The sequence below is a fragment of the Aethalodelphis obliquidens genome, unplaced genomic scaffold (genome assembly GCF_003676395.1).
Source record: "Aethalodelphis obliquidens isolate GAN/ISIS:26980383/991018 unplaced genomic scaffold, ASM367639v1 scaffold7, whole genome shotgun sequence".
Classification (NCBI taxonomy): Eukaryota; Metazoa; Chordata; class Mammalia; order Artiodactyla; family Delphinidae; genus Aethalodelphis; species Aethalodelphis obliquidens.
The window spans coordinates 14,951,036-14,969,357 of NW_020837951.1; the positions used below are offsets into that span (position 1 = coordinate 14,951,036).

General features: G+C 41.2%; 1 protein-coding gene across 1 annotated transcript in view; it reads left to right on the forward strand.

The window, feature by feature from the left end:
• Positions 1–18,322, forward strand: part of BRINP1 (BMP/retinoic acid inducible neural specific 1) — a 182,018-nt gene that overhangs the window by 39,848 nt on the left and 123,848 nt on the right. Inside the window, exon 2 of the mRNA XM_027105976.1 lies at positions 16,443–16,710. Coding sequence (XP_026961777.1) covers positions 16,493–16,710 — 218 coding nt within the window. The 5' untranslated portion in view covers positions 16,443–16,492. The remainder of the gene's footprint in view (positions 1–16,442; positions 16,711–18,322) is intronic.

The window sequence follows — 18,322 nt, forward strand, 5'->3', positions numbered from 1 at the left end:
CTGTGTCTTTATTCCTGTCCTGACCCTAGCTTCTTCAGAACCATTTTTTTTTTTTTTGGATTCCATATATATGTGTTAGCATATGGTATTTGTTTTTCCCTTTCTGACTTACCTCACTCTGTATGGCAGACTCTAGGTCCATCCACCTCACTACAGATAACTCAGTTTTGTTCCTATTTATGGCTGAGTAATATTCCATTGTATATATGTGCCACATCTTCTTTATCCACTCATCTGTCGATGGACACTTAGGTTGCTTCCATGTCCTGGCTATTGTAAATAGAGCTGCAATGAACATTGTGGTACATGACTGTTTTTGAATTATGGTTTTCTCAGGGTATATGCCCAGTAATGGGATTGCTGGGTCGTATGGTAGTTCTATTTATAGTTTTTTAAGTAACCTCCATACTGTTCTCCATAGTGGCTGTATCAGTTTATATTCACATCAACAGTGCAGGCGGGTTCCCTTTTCTCCACACCCTCTCCAACATTTATTATTTGTAGATTTTTTGATGATCATGCTGACTGGTGTGAGGTGATACCTCATTGTACTTTTGATTTGCATTTCTCTAGTGATTAGTGATGTTGAGCATCCTTTCATGTGTTTGTTGGCAATTTGGATATCTTCTTTGGAGAAATGTCTACTTAGGCCTTCTGCCCATTTTTGGATTGGGTTCTTTATTTTTTTGATATTGAGCTGCATGAGCTGCTAGTAAATATTCGAGATTAATCCTTTGTCAGTTGATTCATTTGCAAGTATTTTCTCCCATTCTGAGGGTTGTCTTTTAGTCTTGTTTATGGTTTCCTGTGCTGTGCAAAAGCTTTTAAGTTTCATTAGGTCCCATTTGTTTATTTTTGTATTTATTTCCATTTCTGTAGGAGGTGGGTCAAAAAGGATCTTGCTGTGATTTATGTCATAGAGTGTTCTGCCTATGTTTTCCTCTAAGTTTTACAGTATCTGGCCTTACATTTAGGTCTTTAATCCATTTTGAGTTTATTTTTTTGTATGGTGTTAGGGAGTGTTCTAATTTCATTCTTTCACACGTAGCTGTCCAGTTTTCCCAGCACCACTTATTGAAGAGGCCGTCTTTTCTCCATTGTATATTCTTGCCTCCTTTATCAAAAATAAGGTGACCATATGTGCATGAGTTTATCTCTGGGCTTTCTATCCTGTTCCATCTATATTTCTGATTTTGTGCCAGTACCACACTGTCTTAATTACTGTAGCTTTGTAGTATAGTCTGAGGTCAAGGAGCCTGATTCCTCCAGCTCCATTTTTCTTTCTCAAGATTGCTTTGACTATTCGGGTCTTTTATGTTTCCATACAAATTGTGAAATTTTTTGTTCTAGTTCTGTGAAAAATGCCAGTGGTAGTTTGGTAGGGATTGCATTGAATCTGTAGATTGCTTTGGGTAGTATAGTCATTTTCACAATGTTGATTCTTGAAATCCAAGAACATGGTATATCTCTCCATCTGTTTGTATCATCTTTAATTTCTTTCATCAGTGTCTTATAGTTTTCTGCATGCAGGTCTTTTGTCTCCTTAGGTAGGTTTATTCCTAGGTATTTTATTCTTTTTGTTACAATGGTAAATGGGTGTGTTTCCTTAATTTTACTTTCAGATTTTTCATCATTAGTGGATAGGAATGCAAGAGATTTCTGTGCATTAATTTTGTTTCCTGCTACTTTACCAAATTCATTGATTAGCTCTAGTAGTTTTCTGGTAGCATCTTTAGGATTCTCTATGTATAGTATCATGTCATCTGCAAACAGTGACAGCTTTACTTCTTTTCCAATTTGGATTCCTTTTATTTCTTTTTCTTCTTTAATTGCTGTGGCTAAAACTTCCAAAACTGCATTGAATAAGGGTGGTGAGAGTGGGCAACCTTGTCTTGTTCCTGATCTTAGAGGAAATGGTTTCAGTTTTTCACCATTGAGAATGATGTTGGCTGTGTGTTTGTCATATATGGCCTTTATTATATTGAGGTAAGTTCCCTCTATGCGTACTATCTGGAGAGTTTTTATCATAAATGGGTGTTGAATTTTGTCAAAAGCTTTTTCTGCATCTATTGAGATGACCATATGGATTTTCTCCTTCAGTTTGTTAATATAGTTTATCACATTGATTGATTTGCGTATATTGAAGAATCCTTGCATTCCTGGGATAAACCCCACTTAATCATGGTGTATGATCTTTTAATGTGCTGTTAGAGTCTGTTTGCTAGTGTTTTGTTGAGGATTTTTGCATCTATGTTCATCAGTGATATTGACCTGTAGTTTTCTTTCTTTGTGACATCTTTGTCTGGTTTTGGTGGCCTCATAGAATGAGTTTGGGAGTGTTCCTCCCTCTGCTATATTTTGGAAGAGTTTGAGAAGGATAGGTGTTAGCTCTTCTCTAAATGATAGAATTCGTCTGTGAAACCATCTGGTCCTGGGCTTTCGTTTGTTGGAAGATTTTTAATCACAGTCTCAATTTCAGTGCTTATGATTGGTCTGTTTATATTTTCTTTTTGTTCCTGGTTAAGTCTCAGTAGTTTGTGCTTTTCTAAGAATTTGTCCATTTCTTCCAGGTTGTCCATTTTATCAGCATATAGTTGCTTGCAGTAGTCTCTTGTGATCCTTTGTATTTCTGCAGTGTCAGTTGTTACTTCTCTTTTTTCATTTCTAATTCTATTGATTTGAGTCTTCTCCCTTCGTTTCTTGATGAGTCTGGCTAATGGTTTATCAATTTTGTTTATCTTCTCAAAGAACCAGCTTTTAGTTTTATTGATCTTTGCTATCATTTCCTTCATTTCTTTTTCTTTTATTTCTGATCTGGTCTTTATGATTTCTTTCCTTCTGCTAACTTTGGGGTTTCTTTGTTCTTTCTCTAATTGTTTTAGGTGTAAGGTTAGGTTGTTTATTTGAGATGTTTCTTGTTTCTTGAGGTAGGATTGTATTGCTGTAAACTTCCCTCTTAGAACTGCTTTTGCTGCATCCCGTAGATTTTGGGTCGTCGTGTTTTCATTGTCATTTGTTTCTAGGTACTTTTTGATTTCCTCTTTGATCTCTTCAGTGATCACTTGGTTACTTAGTAGTGTATTGTTTAGCCCCCATGTGTTTGCATTTTTTACAGATATTTTGCTGTAATTGATAATTCGTCTCATAACGTTGTGGTCGGAAAAGATACTTGATACGATTTCAATTTTCTTAAATTTACCAAGGCTTGATTTGTGACTCAAGATATGATCTATCCTGGAGAATGTTTTATGAGTACTTGAGAAGAAAGTGTATTCTGTTGTTTTTGTATGGAATGTTCTATAAGTATCAGTTCCATCTTGTTTAATGTATCATTTAAAGCTTGGGTTTCCTTATTTATTTTCATTTTGGATGATCTGTCCATTGGTGAAAGTGGAGTGTTAAAGTCCCCTACTATGATTGTGTTACTCTCGATTTCTCCTTTTATGGCTGTTAGCGTTTGCCTTATGTACTGAGGTGCTCCTGTGTTGGGCGCATAAGTATTTACAATTGTTATATCTTCTTCTTGGATTGATCCTTATGTAGTGTCCTTCTGTGTCTCTTGTAATAGTCTTTATTTTAAAGTCTATTTTGTCTGATATGAGAATTGCTACTCCAGCTTTCTTTTGATTTCCATTTGCATGGAATATTTTTTTCCATCCCCTCACTTTCGGTCTGGTTATGTCTTAGGTCTGAAATGGGTCTCTTGTAGACAGCTATAAGGGTCTTGTTTTTGTATCCATTCAGCCAGTCTATGTCTTTTGGTTGGAGCATTTAATCCATTTCCATTTAAGGTAGTTATTGATATGTGTATTCCTATCACCATTTTATTAATTGTTTTGGGTTTGTTATTATAGGTCTTTTCCTTCTCTTGTGTTTCCTGCCTAGAGAAGTTCCTTTAGCATTTGTTGTAAAGCTGGTTTGGTGGTGCTAAATTCTCTTAGCTATTGCTTGTCTGTAAAGGTTTTAATTTCTCCATCGAATCTGAATGAGATCCTTGCTGGGTAGAGTCATCTTGGTTGTAGTTTTTTACTTTCATCACTTTAAATATGTCCTGCCACTCCCCTCTGGCTTGCAGAGTTTCTGCTGAAAGATCAGCCGTTAACCTTACGGGGATTCCCTTGTATGTTAATGTTGCTTTTCCCTTGCTGCTTTTAATATTATTTCGTTGTATTTAATTTTTGATAGTTTGATCTAGTGTCTTGGTGTGTTTCCTCTTGGATTTATCCTGTATGGAACTCTCTGCACTTCCTCGACTTGATTGACTCTTTCCTTTCCCATATTAGGAAAGTTTTCAACTATAACCTCTTCAAATATTTTCTCAGTCCCTTTCTTTTTCTCTTCTTCTTCTGGGACCCCTATAATTCGAATGTGGGTGTGTTTAATGTTGTCCCAGGGGTCTCTGAGACTGTCCTCAATTCTTTTCATTCTGTTTTCTTTATTCTGCTCTGTGGTAGTTATTTCCACTATTTTATCTTCCAGGTCACTCATCCGTTCTTCTGCCTCAGTTATTCTGCTATGGATTCCTTCTAGAGGATTTTTAATTTCATTTGTTGTGTTGTTCATGATTGTTTGTTTGCTCTTTAGTTCTTCTAGGTCCTTGTTAAACGTTTCTTGTATTTTCTCCATTCTATTTCCAAGATTTTGGATCATCTTTACTATCTTTCCTCTGAATTCTTTTTCAGGTAGACTGCCTATTTCCTCTTCATTTGTTTGGTCTGATGGGTTTTTACCTTGACTCTTCATCTGCTGTGTGTTTTTCTGTCTTCTGATTTTGCTTCACTTCCTGTGTTTTGGGTCTCCTTTTCGCAGGCTGCAGGTTCATAGTTCCCGTTGTTTTTGGTGTCTGCTCCCAGTGGCTAAGATTGGTTCCGTGGGTTGTGTATGCTTCCTGGTGGAGGGGACTGGTGCCTGTGTTCTGGTGGATGAGGCTGGATCTTGTCTCTCTGGGGGGCAGGACCGCATCTGGTGGTATATTTTGGGGTGCCTGTGATCTTATTATGATTTTAGGCAGCCTCTCTGCTAATGGGTGGGGTTTTGTTCCTGTCTTTCTAATTGTTTGGCATAGAGTGTCCAGCAGTGTAGCTTGCTGGTCGTTGAGTGGAGCTGGGTCCTAGTGTTGAGATGGAGATCTCTGGGAGAGCTTTCACCGTTTGATATTACGTGGAGCCGGGAGGTCTCTGGTGGACCGATGTCCTGAACTTGGCTCTCCCACCTCAGAGGCACAGGCCTGACACCTGGCTGGAGCACCAAGACCCTGTCAGCCACATGGCCAGGTTCGTGGGGAGTTTCTTGTCTTTCAGGAAGTCTGAGGTCTTCTGCCAGCGTTCAGTAGGTGTTCTGTAGGAGTTGTTCCACATTTAGATGTATTTCTGTTGTATTTGTGGGGAGGAAGGTGATCTTCACATCTTACTCCTTCGCCATCTTGAAGGTCTCCCCCCAAAGGTGTTTCATGTGTTGCCGACTCTCTGGTTCCACCCATTATGTTTAATTTGTCCATTTTTGTGCCCACCTCCTACTCTGGGCTGTGAGAGCTAATTAAAATAGTAAGGACTCAACAAATATTTCTTGGATTTTTCCAAACTGGCAAAGAAAAGACATTCTAAAATGTTAATTTCACTTTCCTTTTTGAAATATCTCCTGCAGAGACTGTTGACGATTTTGAAGGAACACTTAAAAGGCAGCTTCACTGAATTTAGATCTTCACATTTCCAAATATTTCATTTGCCTCCAAATGAAATATTTATGAAGAAAAAGATGCTATATGTAACTTACATTATTAATGATGAAAAAAATGGTATTAAGGATCCCCCAAAATCACAAAACTAAGTATTCCACATATTTCCATTTTCTTTCAGATTGTCATGGCCTTCCTTAGATTCAACATTTCCAGAAGTTTTATGCCTCAGTTTGACTTGTCAGCCATTCTCTTTACTAATATACTTACAGTTAATTTGTGGTTGTTCATGATTTTGTCAAAACAGGAAAACTACAACCAAGGATGATGTGGGTCTTTAGCTTTGTATATTAAAGCACTGAGTCATAGAACTTAGAACTGGCTAAGTTTGAAGTTCAGTTCTGCCATTTTAAATAATTTGACATGCAAGAATAACTATATATTTTAAGAAGAGTCTCCATTTTATCATCTGCAAAATAGAAATAATGTTATCTGTCTCAAAGGATAGTTCTGTGGATTTAATGCCATGGAGCATATGAAACAGTCTGGCACATTATCTATCATATAGTAGGTGCAGGGTAGTCATCCACTCACTCTTACTCAGGCATTTAAATATAATGTAAATTATGAATGACCCATTGTAAAGGTGGGCACTGGGAATGGGCATTGTAAGAACAGAATGCGCAGAGGTAGTAAAGTATGATGATTTGTAGTGTATTCAGTCAGTGCACTTGGGGAGAGAATCTAGAGAACAGGGTGACTTGAGGGTGGGAGGTGGAAAAGTTAAGTAGAAAAGCTTAGTATACAGAGGATCCAGCTCATGAACATTGAATGCAAGACTAAGAGGCAAGGTGATCAGTAAGGAATTGTTAAATCTGTCTAACTAGGGGAGTGTCATAGTCATATCTGTATCTAGAAAGATCACTCTGGCAACTAGAGTGGTGTTTAGGATGGAGGTGGCAGAGATATTGATACATGAAACAGGAAGACCAGCAGGAAGATGACTGTGACCGTCCAAGTCAGAGCGCTATTTTTGAATGGCAGATAGCAAGAGAGAATGGATTTCTGAAGCAAAGGATATAAGGGGAGGGAGGAGAAGTAAAGGACCACACTGAGGTTTACAGGGAAGACAGGAGAAGGATAAAGTTGTCAAGAGAAGTGGATGAATATGAAAACAAAGGGAATTGACAGGATGTGGAGATGGTGGTGATGGTGGTCTTGGTGGTGGAGATGGTTGAATCGGGTAGAGGAAGAATTTGGGAAAAGTCTCAAGCTTATCACAGGCATGATTTGGGAGACTGTGTGATTCACCTGAATGTGGACCATGAGAAGAGGAAATTTGAGAGAGTGATGATGGCTTTCATTTGGGATACTTTGATTTTGAAAAGCCTATGGGATTTCCTAGACAAATTGATTATGTGGTTGAAAAAAATAATATAAACTATGCACGTTATAATGAACACTCAGTCCAGTGGTTCTAGGCTTGTTTTTAACCACACACATATACCCAGTAAAAATTTTTGACTACATACCTCCCTATTAATGTATGTACCTGAATTACTTATGCATGTTACCTTCACTAGCTAATATCACAGCTCCTCAGGGCTCAATGTTCCCTTAGAGCAAGGATCAGCATTAATAATTGTATATGTAAATCCATATTTTAATCAGTCCTCTTGATCATCTCAAATTGGCCAGTTCTTTTGGGGTTTTTTCAGTGATACTTTTAATTTGTCAATGACTTTTTAAAAATTGAAGTATAGGTAATTTACAATGTTGTATTAGTTCCAAGTGTACAGTAAAGTGATTCAGTTATACATATATATTCACATATATATATTCTTTTTCAGATTTTTTTCCATTATAGGTTATTACAAGATATTGAGTGTAGTTTCCTGTGCTATACAGTAGGTCCTTGTTGTTTACCTCTTTTATGTATAATAGTGTGTATATGTTAATCCCATACTCCTAATTTATCCCTCCACCATGCTGCTATCCCCTTTGGTAACCATAAGTTTGTTTTCTGTGTCTGTGAGGTTATTTCTGTTTTGTAAGTAAGTTCATTTGTGTCATTTTTTTAGATTCCACGTATAAGTGATATCATATGATATGTATCTTTCTCCTTCTGATTTACTTAATACGATAATCTCTGTGTCCATCCATGTTACTGCAAATGGCATTATTTCATTCTTTTTTCTGGCTGAGTAATATTCCATTTTATATATATATGTGTGTGTGTGTGTGTGTCAATATATACATATATACACATATATGTGTGTGTATATACAGTATGTGTATGTATGTATATATATACACACACATACCACATCTTCTTTATCCATTCATCTGTCAATGGACATTTGGGTTGTGTCCATGCCTTAGCTATCGTAAATAGTGCTACTGTGAATATTGGGATGCATGTATCTTTTCAAATGAGAGTTTTCTGGACAATTCTTGAAAAATATGATTTGATCCTTATTGTTTGGGTTTGGCATTGTGATGTGGCTGGTCCTCTACCATTTTCTTGCTCACGTTGGGTTGAATTATTATCATTAACGTCATCCACAGATTCTTTTTAAGCCACTTACTTATTTTGTGAGAGTTGGTTTAGTTAAAATCAGATAACATAATTGCAAACTGCATATCACTAGGCACAGATAAATGCCAGGGCATCACAAGACACTGAAAGTGAAGGGAAGATGGAGCCCAGCTTCTTCATGCTGTAGGGCTCGCATTCTTCATTCTGGTATCATTGGTGACTTGTGACTGTCTGATATTTGGGCTGACACTGAATGTAGATAATAAACACGTGACTAGAAGTTCTGGTATTTTTTCCTGCTCCTGTGCCCTGATTAGTAAATACTAATTGGAGTTCATTGAACTTTTACATTGAGCTGGACACTGAGTTAAGCATTTTAATACGTGAAATCTTTTCTTTGACCAAATAGGATTCAGAGTAAGATCAGGAAATAAACAAAAACAAAGACAAATAAAAAAACTTAATTCTTCTCTCACTCTGTTTAAACTTACTTTTATCGGGTTTCCTCTGGCATTTGGATGAAAGTTAAGGCAAGTCCGTGATTTTTCCAAATTATGTTCAACAATTTTCTATTCACCTCTGCTTATCACATATAGTCTCAGTTCAGTAGTTAAAGTTTCCAGTTCAGTGTGTTACAAAGTAAATCAGATTTCATTTAAAGTGGAAACTTAACTTTCCTCCAGTTTCTCCTGTCTTTTCCCAATGATTTTGTCGTATCTCCTCCTTCTTGCTAACCTTCATCTTGATTTCTTCAAGGTGCGGGATTTGGTGAAGGATGGAGAGATAGGAGGTAGCAAGAATCTTCCTTGACTAGTACTTTTTTGACAACTGTGCATCAGTTCTCTGTGGGCTTAGCAGGCGTTTAATTCCAACCTTTTTAACTTACAACATTTGGTGGGTATCTTTGGAGCTTTCATTCTTCCCTGAGATCTCTCACTTGTGATTCTTTTGATGAAGGAAAATGCACATCTTTTCCACTGCTTTCTGACCACTCATTCCTTGGACCCTTGATCGATGTCAGGCCAATCCCACTTTCCCCTGACTGGTGTCACCTGAAAAAAAAAAAAAAACGCACAACCTAAAAGTTGAGCATCATGTTTCATTTGGTGGACAAAACTGAGGACTTGAGCATGGGACACAGCCCCTCAGAGAGCTCTGAGAGATTTCTCCAAAGAGGTAAGGGAGGAACCAGGTTGTATAAGAATTTTTGCCACAAAGAACAGGTGGTTGGAACTTCGAAAGAGTACTGATTACCAAAGAAAACCAGATACCTCAAGTTAATGAATTTGACTTGAGGTATCTCAAGGTGCAAGAGCCTGGGCTCATTGGAATCATTCCTTTGATATGCACCTTAGCTGTCTAAGGCCAGTATCCTGTGCTCTCCCATCCTGAGTCCGTCAGGGCGCACCTTCGGTTGAGGGGGCCGTAGTGGCTTGATGGCCACAACATCCTTTGTTTACTAACGTGGCAGGCAGCATTTTTCATTCACACTGGCGTGCCCTTTCCCTCCACTTTAGCTTTCTCTTGCATGTGGCCTACCTCCGATCCATGAGGGAAACATTCCTTTTACACAGGAGCTCAGCACTTACTTCCCAATTTGCAGCCTCTACTCCGCCGCCAGGTTTCAGCCCTCTGTAGAATTCCCTCTTTAGAATTCTTTTTTTAGATTTCTGCCGTGTGAGTCAGACACCAATCTGCCATATTCCTCCAAGCTTCTGGGACATTTATCATGTTCTTTGTGGGGTCTTGTTGAAGCTTGAGGTGCAGGGCTACTCCCCTGACTCTCCCCTGGAGCTGTATGGGAGTGGGCAGGGGCATTCACAGCAGGCAGGCCGTTCTCCCTCAGACTCCACTGGAGATCCCGACATCTCACTCTGTTACCCTGTGGGTGAGAGGTTAAGAATCTCAAAAAGTGCCTTTTGGCTCCCTTTTTTATACGTCCTGTATAGTGGTCAGGCACCCCTCTTTAGAATATAATAACTATTGTCTTGGTCTTGGCTCAAAACTAGACTAAGATAATTGTATTTGAAGTCCTATTTTAATTCTTATCTGAACCCTAGGAGGTACTCATCCTCCTATTACTGCCTGAATTTTACAGATGAGGAAACTGAGGCAAAGGGGGTTATTAATGTGCTCAAGGTCACCCAGCTTTGTAGCTTTGTATCTCCTGGGAGGTGTCTTATCTGGAAGCCTGGATGAGCTTCTCAGGTTGACCCAGGCTTAGGATGCAGGCACTGTGGGTGATCTCAGATTGGGTCATCAGCCTCAGGGCCCCAGGGATGGGGACAGAGCAAGCGTCCCCTTCCACTCTCTGGCCTGAATGTGAGCTACGGCCCAGCAGTCCCTGTAGGAAACTCCAGAGGGGGAGCTGGTGATACTGCTACTGGAAGGCCCTTCTCTCCTCTGTCTCCGGTGTGTGCTCCTCGGATGTAAGTAATTTACAGTGGCAAGAATTAGAGAATGTGCTCCGTGTGGGATGAACCCGTTCCCTTAATGACACTGCTGGCGTGTATATATAGCATGGTTCAGCTGACGTGCTCTCCGTGCTTCAGCCCACGTCCGCAGCTCCACGCCAACCAGAGCCCCTCACAGCAGCCGGCCTGTGACTCACGGAAGGTCACAGTCAGGTCAAGGACGGTGCTCGGAAATAGAACCAGCCTCTCTTTCACAGGCTCTAAAACTCAGTGGCAGGATGTTCCCTTTATGAATGTTGGAAAAACAACAGTTCTAAAATGCATGGTGGTGGATATCCAGAGCTGTCCCTGCGATTTGGGGATGGAGAGACGTGGCCGTGAGCATGGGAGTTTTTATTTGAAATGTATTTACTGTTTGTTTGTTGATTTTGAAGGGAGGGGGCAAGTGCTCAATTAGTCATAGTGGGGAGTAAATTGGGTTCTCCAAATGTTAATAAAAGCAAGGAGAAGGAATCTAAAAAAATGATACAAAAGAACTTATATACAAAACAGAAATAGACCCACAGACATAGAAAACAAACTTATGCTTACCAAAGGGGAAGGGGGGTGGGATAATTAGGAGTTTTTGATTAACATATAACACTACTATATTTAAAATAGATAACCAGCAAGGACCTCCTGTATAGCACAGGGAACGGAACTACACTCAATATTTTGTAATAACCTATAAGGGAAAAGAATCTGAAAAAAATAGATATACATGTATGTGTAACTGGATCACTTTGCTGTACACCTGAAACTAACACAACATTGTAAATCAACTATACCTGAAAAACAAGATAAAAAACGAACAAAACAAAAGGAGATGGATGAGTGACCTTTCCAGGTGGTGTCACAGAGCGGAAAAGGTTCGTTTGAGCTCTGTCTTACCCAGTGAAAATAGAATACCATCCATATGCGTAATTTTAAAGTTTTAGCAGCCACATTAAAACAATTAAAAGGAAACAGGTGAAACAAATTTTAATAACATATTGTATTTACTCCAGTACATCCAAAATAGTACTATTTCGACATGTAGCCAACATAAAATATCCGTGAGATATTTTACAGCCGGTTCCTCTAAGTGTCTGAGATCCGGTGGGTGTGTATTTCATACTCACAGCACATCTCAATTTGGATGAGCCGTATTTCAAGTGCTCAGTAGCCACACGTGGTCAGTGGCTCCCAGCGTGGACAGCACAGCCTCCAGTTCTAACTCTGCCATTTGCCAGCTCTGTGATGGTGGGCCAGTTACTTATCCTTTCCGGACCTTAGTGTCCCCTCCCCCCACATGTAAATGGGGACCATAACCTCTCCGTATTGCAACAAGGTCACATGTGTAAAGCAGCACATAGTAAGTGCTCAGTTAATGGATTGGTGATTCCCTCCTCCAACTGACCTGCATCGCAACTAAACTGTAAGCTCCCTGCAGGAGACTGAAATACAACTTGGCCTCTGACTGTATCGAAATGCAAACCGTTGCTGACCCTCTCTTTCCTCTCCTTCCACTGACATTTCTTTTTCCCCGAAGCTCTGCATCGCTCACTCCTTCACTTTCTTCAGGTCGCCTCTCAAAGGTGACTTCATCAGAGCAGCTTTTCCTCAGCACCTTGTATGTAAAGCAGCAATCCTGTTTTATCTGCTTTGGTTTTCTTTAGAGCACTGCTCACCGTCACACGTACATTTACTGCTCATTTGTTTACTTCTCCCAGCCCAACAGAAAAGAAGCCCTGCTCACTGTTTAATTTCCAGCTAAACCTGTTAATGGATGAATGAATGAATTTATTGAACATCTACAGTGCTTTGCCCTTGGTGGATAGCACGGAAATGAAATACACAGTCCTTGCTTGAGGGATTCAGAGGGAGATACAGGTGCTTGGAGGCCCTACCTGGGTCCTAAAATCTCACTCAAGCCTCTGCCACCTGGGTGCTACTCTGGGCACACACGCCATCACTCTGCCCTCTCCCACCCCCAAGGCTTGCTGTATGGCACTTGCTCTGCTCAAATTCCCTTTTGCTCATCTCTGCTCACCAAAAGCTTGCATGCTATGAAGGCCCCGCTCAAACACCACCTCTTGTAAGGATCCTTTCCAGGTCTCTTGTCCGGAAACATTAGCTCTGGCCTCTATTCTTCCACGGGACGTTTTTCTTTGCTTATAGTATTTATGACAGCCTATTTCATACTAGAATTCCTCAGGCCTCGGTGTGACTCCTCCACAATATTTTGAATCTCTAGAGGGCAGGATCTAATTTCAGCTGGGTGGGGTGAGGGTGGGGATGTAGTGGAAACTATACCCGTAATGAGATATACACAGGTTAGATTCTTGAATACTTAGGACCTGCAAGCTTGGGAAAGTTATTTAACGTCTTCAAGTTCCAACGTGCTCATCTGTTAAATGGGAGAGCTGTACCCACCTCGGGGAAGAAACCTTTGTTAACATCTAGTCTGAATTGGATGCTTTGGCTACTGCCAAGAGAACAGACATTTTTCGATCCAAGTACACAATAGGTGCTCCATACATATCAGTCATGGGACCCTTATATTAACCCAAGTCTCCAGTACAGTTGGTGCGAATTTGGGCCTTTTTACAGAATGGGAATCACTGTGTCTGTCGTGATATGACAATATTTAGGTAACATACATGCTAATCCTTGCTCTTGCCCAACAAAATGTCCAGTTCTATTCAAATGCACCTCATAGAAACTTGCGTGTTCATTTTTAGTGTTCTGTGGATTATTGTGATTTTCTGAGCCAAGAGAGATGTATTCAGACTTCTTCTGTGAAGCAGTCATGTGTACTTGCTGAGATGTAGATTGTATCGTAGACCCCAACTGCAAAAGAGGTTCAGACACAGCTACTGACCTGTCTTGGCCCACTGCCCAGCCAAGACAATGTGGCAGCATGAAAACCAGGAGCTGGAAGACAGGAGTCTAGCCCAGTCAGCCACTCAGGTCCTGATCTTGTAAGAAGGAGTTGGATTAGAGCAGGATTTAACTTTTGCTCCACTGACATTTTAGGTCCAATAGTCTTTGTCATGGGGGGAGGGGCCATCCCGTGCACTGTAGGATGTGCGGCAGCATCCGTGGCCTCTACCCACTAGATGCCAGTAGCATCCCCTCCGTTGGGACAAGCAAAGATGTCCCTTAGGTGGAAAAATGGCTGCCAGAATGAAAGCACTGGGTTCCATCTTTCAAATTTCAGCAAATTCTAGGGCTCAGGGCTGAGGTCTTACCCTCTGATGCACAGACACACACACACATACGCTGATGTTCCATGTCTAGCCTTGTTTCACTTTTGAAAGCTGCAGTGTTCCGAATCCTGTTTCCTTGTGAACAGTCTAACAGCCAGGCATTCTCTCCCAGGCTCCCACCCCGCACCCACTTACAGCAGAAGCCACGCAGAAGGGCTGGATGGGTGACACGCTGTGATTTCAGTGTGCTGTAGCTCCCCGCCAGGATCTCTGAACAATCGCCTCCACCCGCTGCTTGCCGCTCAGGTGGGCTCTGGCAGACGGTTTTGGCAGCTGGAGCTGTTACAGTTCTGCACTCCACATGTACGTCTTTGTTGTAGGCTCTGAACAAAACCTGAGGCCACAGCTTCTGCCAGCCCACTCCTCTGCTCACATGCCTTTTTCCTTTGCCCCCGACAGCTGGGGCCTGCAGTGCCAAGTAGATTTTTGTAGCTACTCATAATAAAATGGTGCAGTCGGACCACGGAGAGAAATCGCCAATTGGGTCGGAAATTCACATCTCTCTTTTTTTTTTTTTGCGGTACGCGGGCCTCTCTCACTGATGTGGCCTCTCCCACTGTTGTGGCCTCTCCCGTTGTGGAGCACAGGCTCCGGATGCGCAGGCTCAGTGGCCATGGCTCACGGGCCCAGCCGCTCCGCGGCATGTGGGATCTTCCCGGACCGGGGCACGAGCCTGCATCCCCTGCATCGGCAGGCGTACTCTCAACCACTGCACCACCAGGGAAGCCCTCTCTTTTTTTGATTTTGTCTCTTTCTTAGCTTGACTTTCTTCCCATTTTCAGCTGGAAGAGTAGACAAGTAAGGGATCATATTTCTTCATGTTTCTATGTGGTTTTCCACTTGACAAATTGGTTTTGTCCTCGCCATGTTTTTAAATGTTAGACATAAAAATCTGAGATCTAGATAGAGGCCATGACTGTCCAGTCACACAGCCAGCAGTATATAGAAAGTCTTTTAAAGATTCTTGCCAGTTAAAGACTCACAGTCCCGTGAGCAAAATGGACACAAACAAATAAGTACAATAAAAGATAGTAAGTACTAACATACAGTTATATAAAGGAGCAATGAGAGCTGAAAGAAAGGAACAACTAACAATTTTTGAGAGGAATAGAAAAAGGAAATGACCTTTGAGGACCTGACCTCAACTGGCTACTGAAAGATAAATGGGATTTGGTGGGGCAGTGGGGACTGTAGGAGCAAAGACGCTCCCAGCAGGGACTGTGTGGACATCATCACCATCAAGATTTATCATTACCTGTATCCTCATCATCACTGATGCCATTTATTGAGCACTTCCTAAAAATGTCAGGTGCTTCATGGGACACTTGACATAAATGGTGTCATTTCATTCTCATGCTAGTTCTGGGTGTAGGTGCTATTGTTAACTACATTTTACAGACAAGGAAACTGAGGCCCAGAAAGTGAAATCACTTGCCTGAAATAATACAGTTTATAATTGATGGAGCCTGCATTCCCAGCTACCTTTCAGTGTAGAGTAGGATAAGCTCTTCTAGACTAAGTGGGGTGGTGGACACAGCACAGTGTTAAACTAGCAAGTAGAATGATGTTGTGATGACAAAAACAAAACTTGTAAATTTTCCAAGGAGCCCCTACTTAAGCTCTCCCTTAGTCTTAAGCATTTCTCCAACATGGCACCCCTGTGCTGTGCTACCACCGAAAAAAGAGGCGGGCAAGACCCCACTAGTTCCTTGGCTTTTAGTCCCCCTTCTGAGTACGAGAGAACCTCGAGGCTCAGAGTCACTGATGGGTGGATCCTCTAGTTACATTTCCTTGGGGTGAAGGAGACAGTCCACTAAGCGTTGTAGAAGCGCGTTCGAATGAACTCCATAAACTCTCCATCTGTAAGGTATTCAACCCGGATAGTCGTGATCATGATGCATCCCAAGACTTTTTGTACTCACCTGATGATGCAAAAGCAAAGCCTGTGTTCAGTTGGTGCATGTCTGTGGGAGAGGAGGAGAGAAAGGGATTCTTCTTCACCGAGTCCCTGCTGTGAGATTCAGGTTGTTTGTGAAGATAGCGGGTGGGATGGATACTGGAGTTCTATCTCCAAGTTCCTTCCTGGCTGTAGGAGACTCTGTTTCTGCATTCATTCATTTCACTCTTTCAACACTTATGCCTTGAATACCTATGATGTGCCAGGTGCCAAGATACAGGCGCTTAAGCCCGTCCTCTGTTTTACGGATGAGGAAACTGCATCCCTAAGAGATTCAGCAGTTTGTACGTGTTCATGCGTGTTCACAGAACACGTGAACAACAAAGCAGGAGTGCAAGCCCAGATGTCCATAGAGGCCACGCTCTTAACCAGAAACTGCACTGATTTTTGTAAACCCTGACACACTCTACTGATGTAAAGGATTATGATGATGTGTTAAGAGCATTTAAAAAATTTTTCCTTTGTCTCTCTCTCTCTTCCTTTTATTTTGCTTCACCCTCCCCCCTTTCCTCTCTCCCTCTTTTGTTTCCTCTTTCTTTCTCTCTCTTTTTTATTCTCTTCTTCATAGGACTCCACAGAATGGAGCAAGAATGAGAGGAAAAAGGCCGGCAGAAAAGCATGAACTGGAGGTTTGTTGAGCTCCTCTACTTCCTGTTTGTATGGGGCCGTATCTCAGTGCAGCCCTCCCACCAGGAACCAGCTGGGACAGACCAACATGTCTCCAAGGAATTTGATTGGCTTATTTCAGACAGGGGGCCTTTCCACCACTCCAGGAGCTACCTATCCTTTGTGGAAAGACACCGTCAAGGATTTACAACCAGATATAAAATATACAGGTAAGAGCTGGGCTAAGCTTGCCTTTGCTTTTCATTCACTGAGTGCTTTTGGGGGGCCACACATTGGCATGGGCCTCGCTGTATGGAGGAGTGTCTGAGCCAAGTCTGTTATGCACTTTTTCATTATTAATTTATCTATTTATTTATTCATTTATCCATCTATTTAATTTATTACATTGTGCAAGAGATTAGCAATGGAGAGTGAGAATAGCTAATATTTTTTGAGTACTTACTACTGTGTGCTAGGCATAGTACTTTGTACACTATCTCATTAAACCTTACAGTAACATCAGAGATAGCATCTATTTGTTTTTCTCCACTTTATAGAAGGGGTAACTGGGCTTCTGCTAGGTGAAATAACTTGTCCAAAGTCACACAGTCCGTGAGTGGTGGGACTGGGATTCAAGCCCTGGTTTATCTGCATGCATAGTCACAGACAGTGTTTTTAGTCAGTTCCATCAGGTGTAGGCTGTGTTGTTTTGCAGATGCTATTAATAGAGCAAATATCCTACCCAGACATATTCACACATTTGGAAACAAGTAGGGACTCTCAGTGAATACCTCTTTCTTGAGCAAGTCCGAACTGGTCTTTGGCCTTTGGGAATCCTACTCATCCCAAAAGGACTTAGCCCCAGATTCTTCCTCTTTGAGAGTCTAAGAAACCATCTTGGACTCTCCCCACTCAACTTGATCACCTCTCTTTGATATTTCCACAGCTCTCTACACTTACACCTCTTTAGTTGTCAACCATTTGGAGAAATACCATTCTTGTATTTCTCTTTCACCTTACTGGAAACTGTGTGAGGCCAGGACTTACATATAATTCATTTCTGGATCCCCAGAGTGATTTTTGTTCTGCCTTGTATCATAAGGACACGAAAAATGTGGACTTAAGTAAATTGGAGAATGCAAAAAACTCTCTAGAGCTCTCTCTAAGACAGCTTAAGCTTCGTCTTAAGGTCAAGGAACACTTCTGGGCCAACTGAAATAGGAGACGAGGAAGCATGGTGGAGGAAACAATCCTAACCTGCAGCTGGGAAGCCGTGAATTCAGGTCTTACGTCTTCTGTGTATTTGACATGAAAATGGGCCTATCTCCTTTGCACACTGTGTGACATTGTGGACCTAGGGATGGATGATTCATGAATTTGCTACCAGCTGCAGATGCCTGTGATTCTGTGCTGAATAGTCAAATCCAAGTTTGAAAGTTGGCCCTTATACAAAAGAAAGTTTGCATCTGCTTCTGTGTTCATATTTCACCTATGCTCTTCCTGGGATTCCACTGCTAAAACAAAAGTTTGCAGTCATCCAACAAGCTGATTTGTAAGATCCTTTCTAGCTCTAAAATTAAATAGAAGAGTTAACCAAGGTCACATGGTTAATTAAATGATGGAGTTTAATCCAGAAGTCAGGCCCCTGGTCATCTAGTTACTCCTTCCTTCCTTTATTTAATCCTCAAATAATTATTAAGCACCAGCTAGAGGCCCAGCACTGTGTTTAAGGCAGATGACACGATGGCGAGTAAAACAAACATGGTCCTTGCTCCCATAGCAGTACATTAATTAAACACACACACACACACACACACACACACACACACACACACACACACA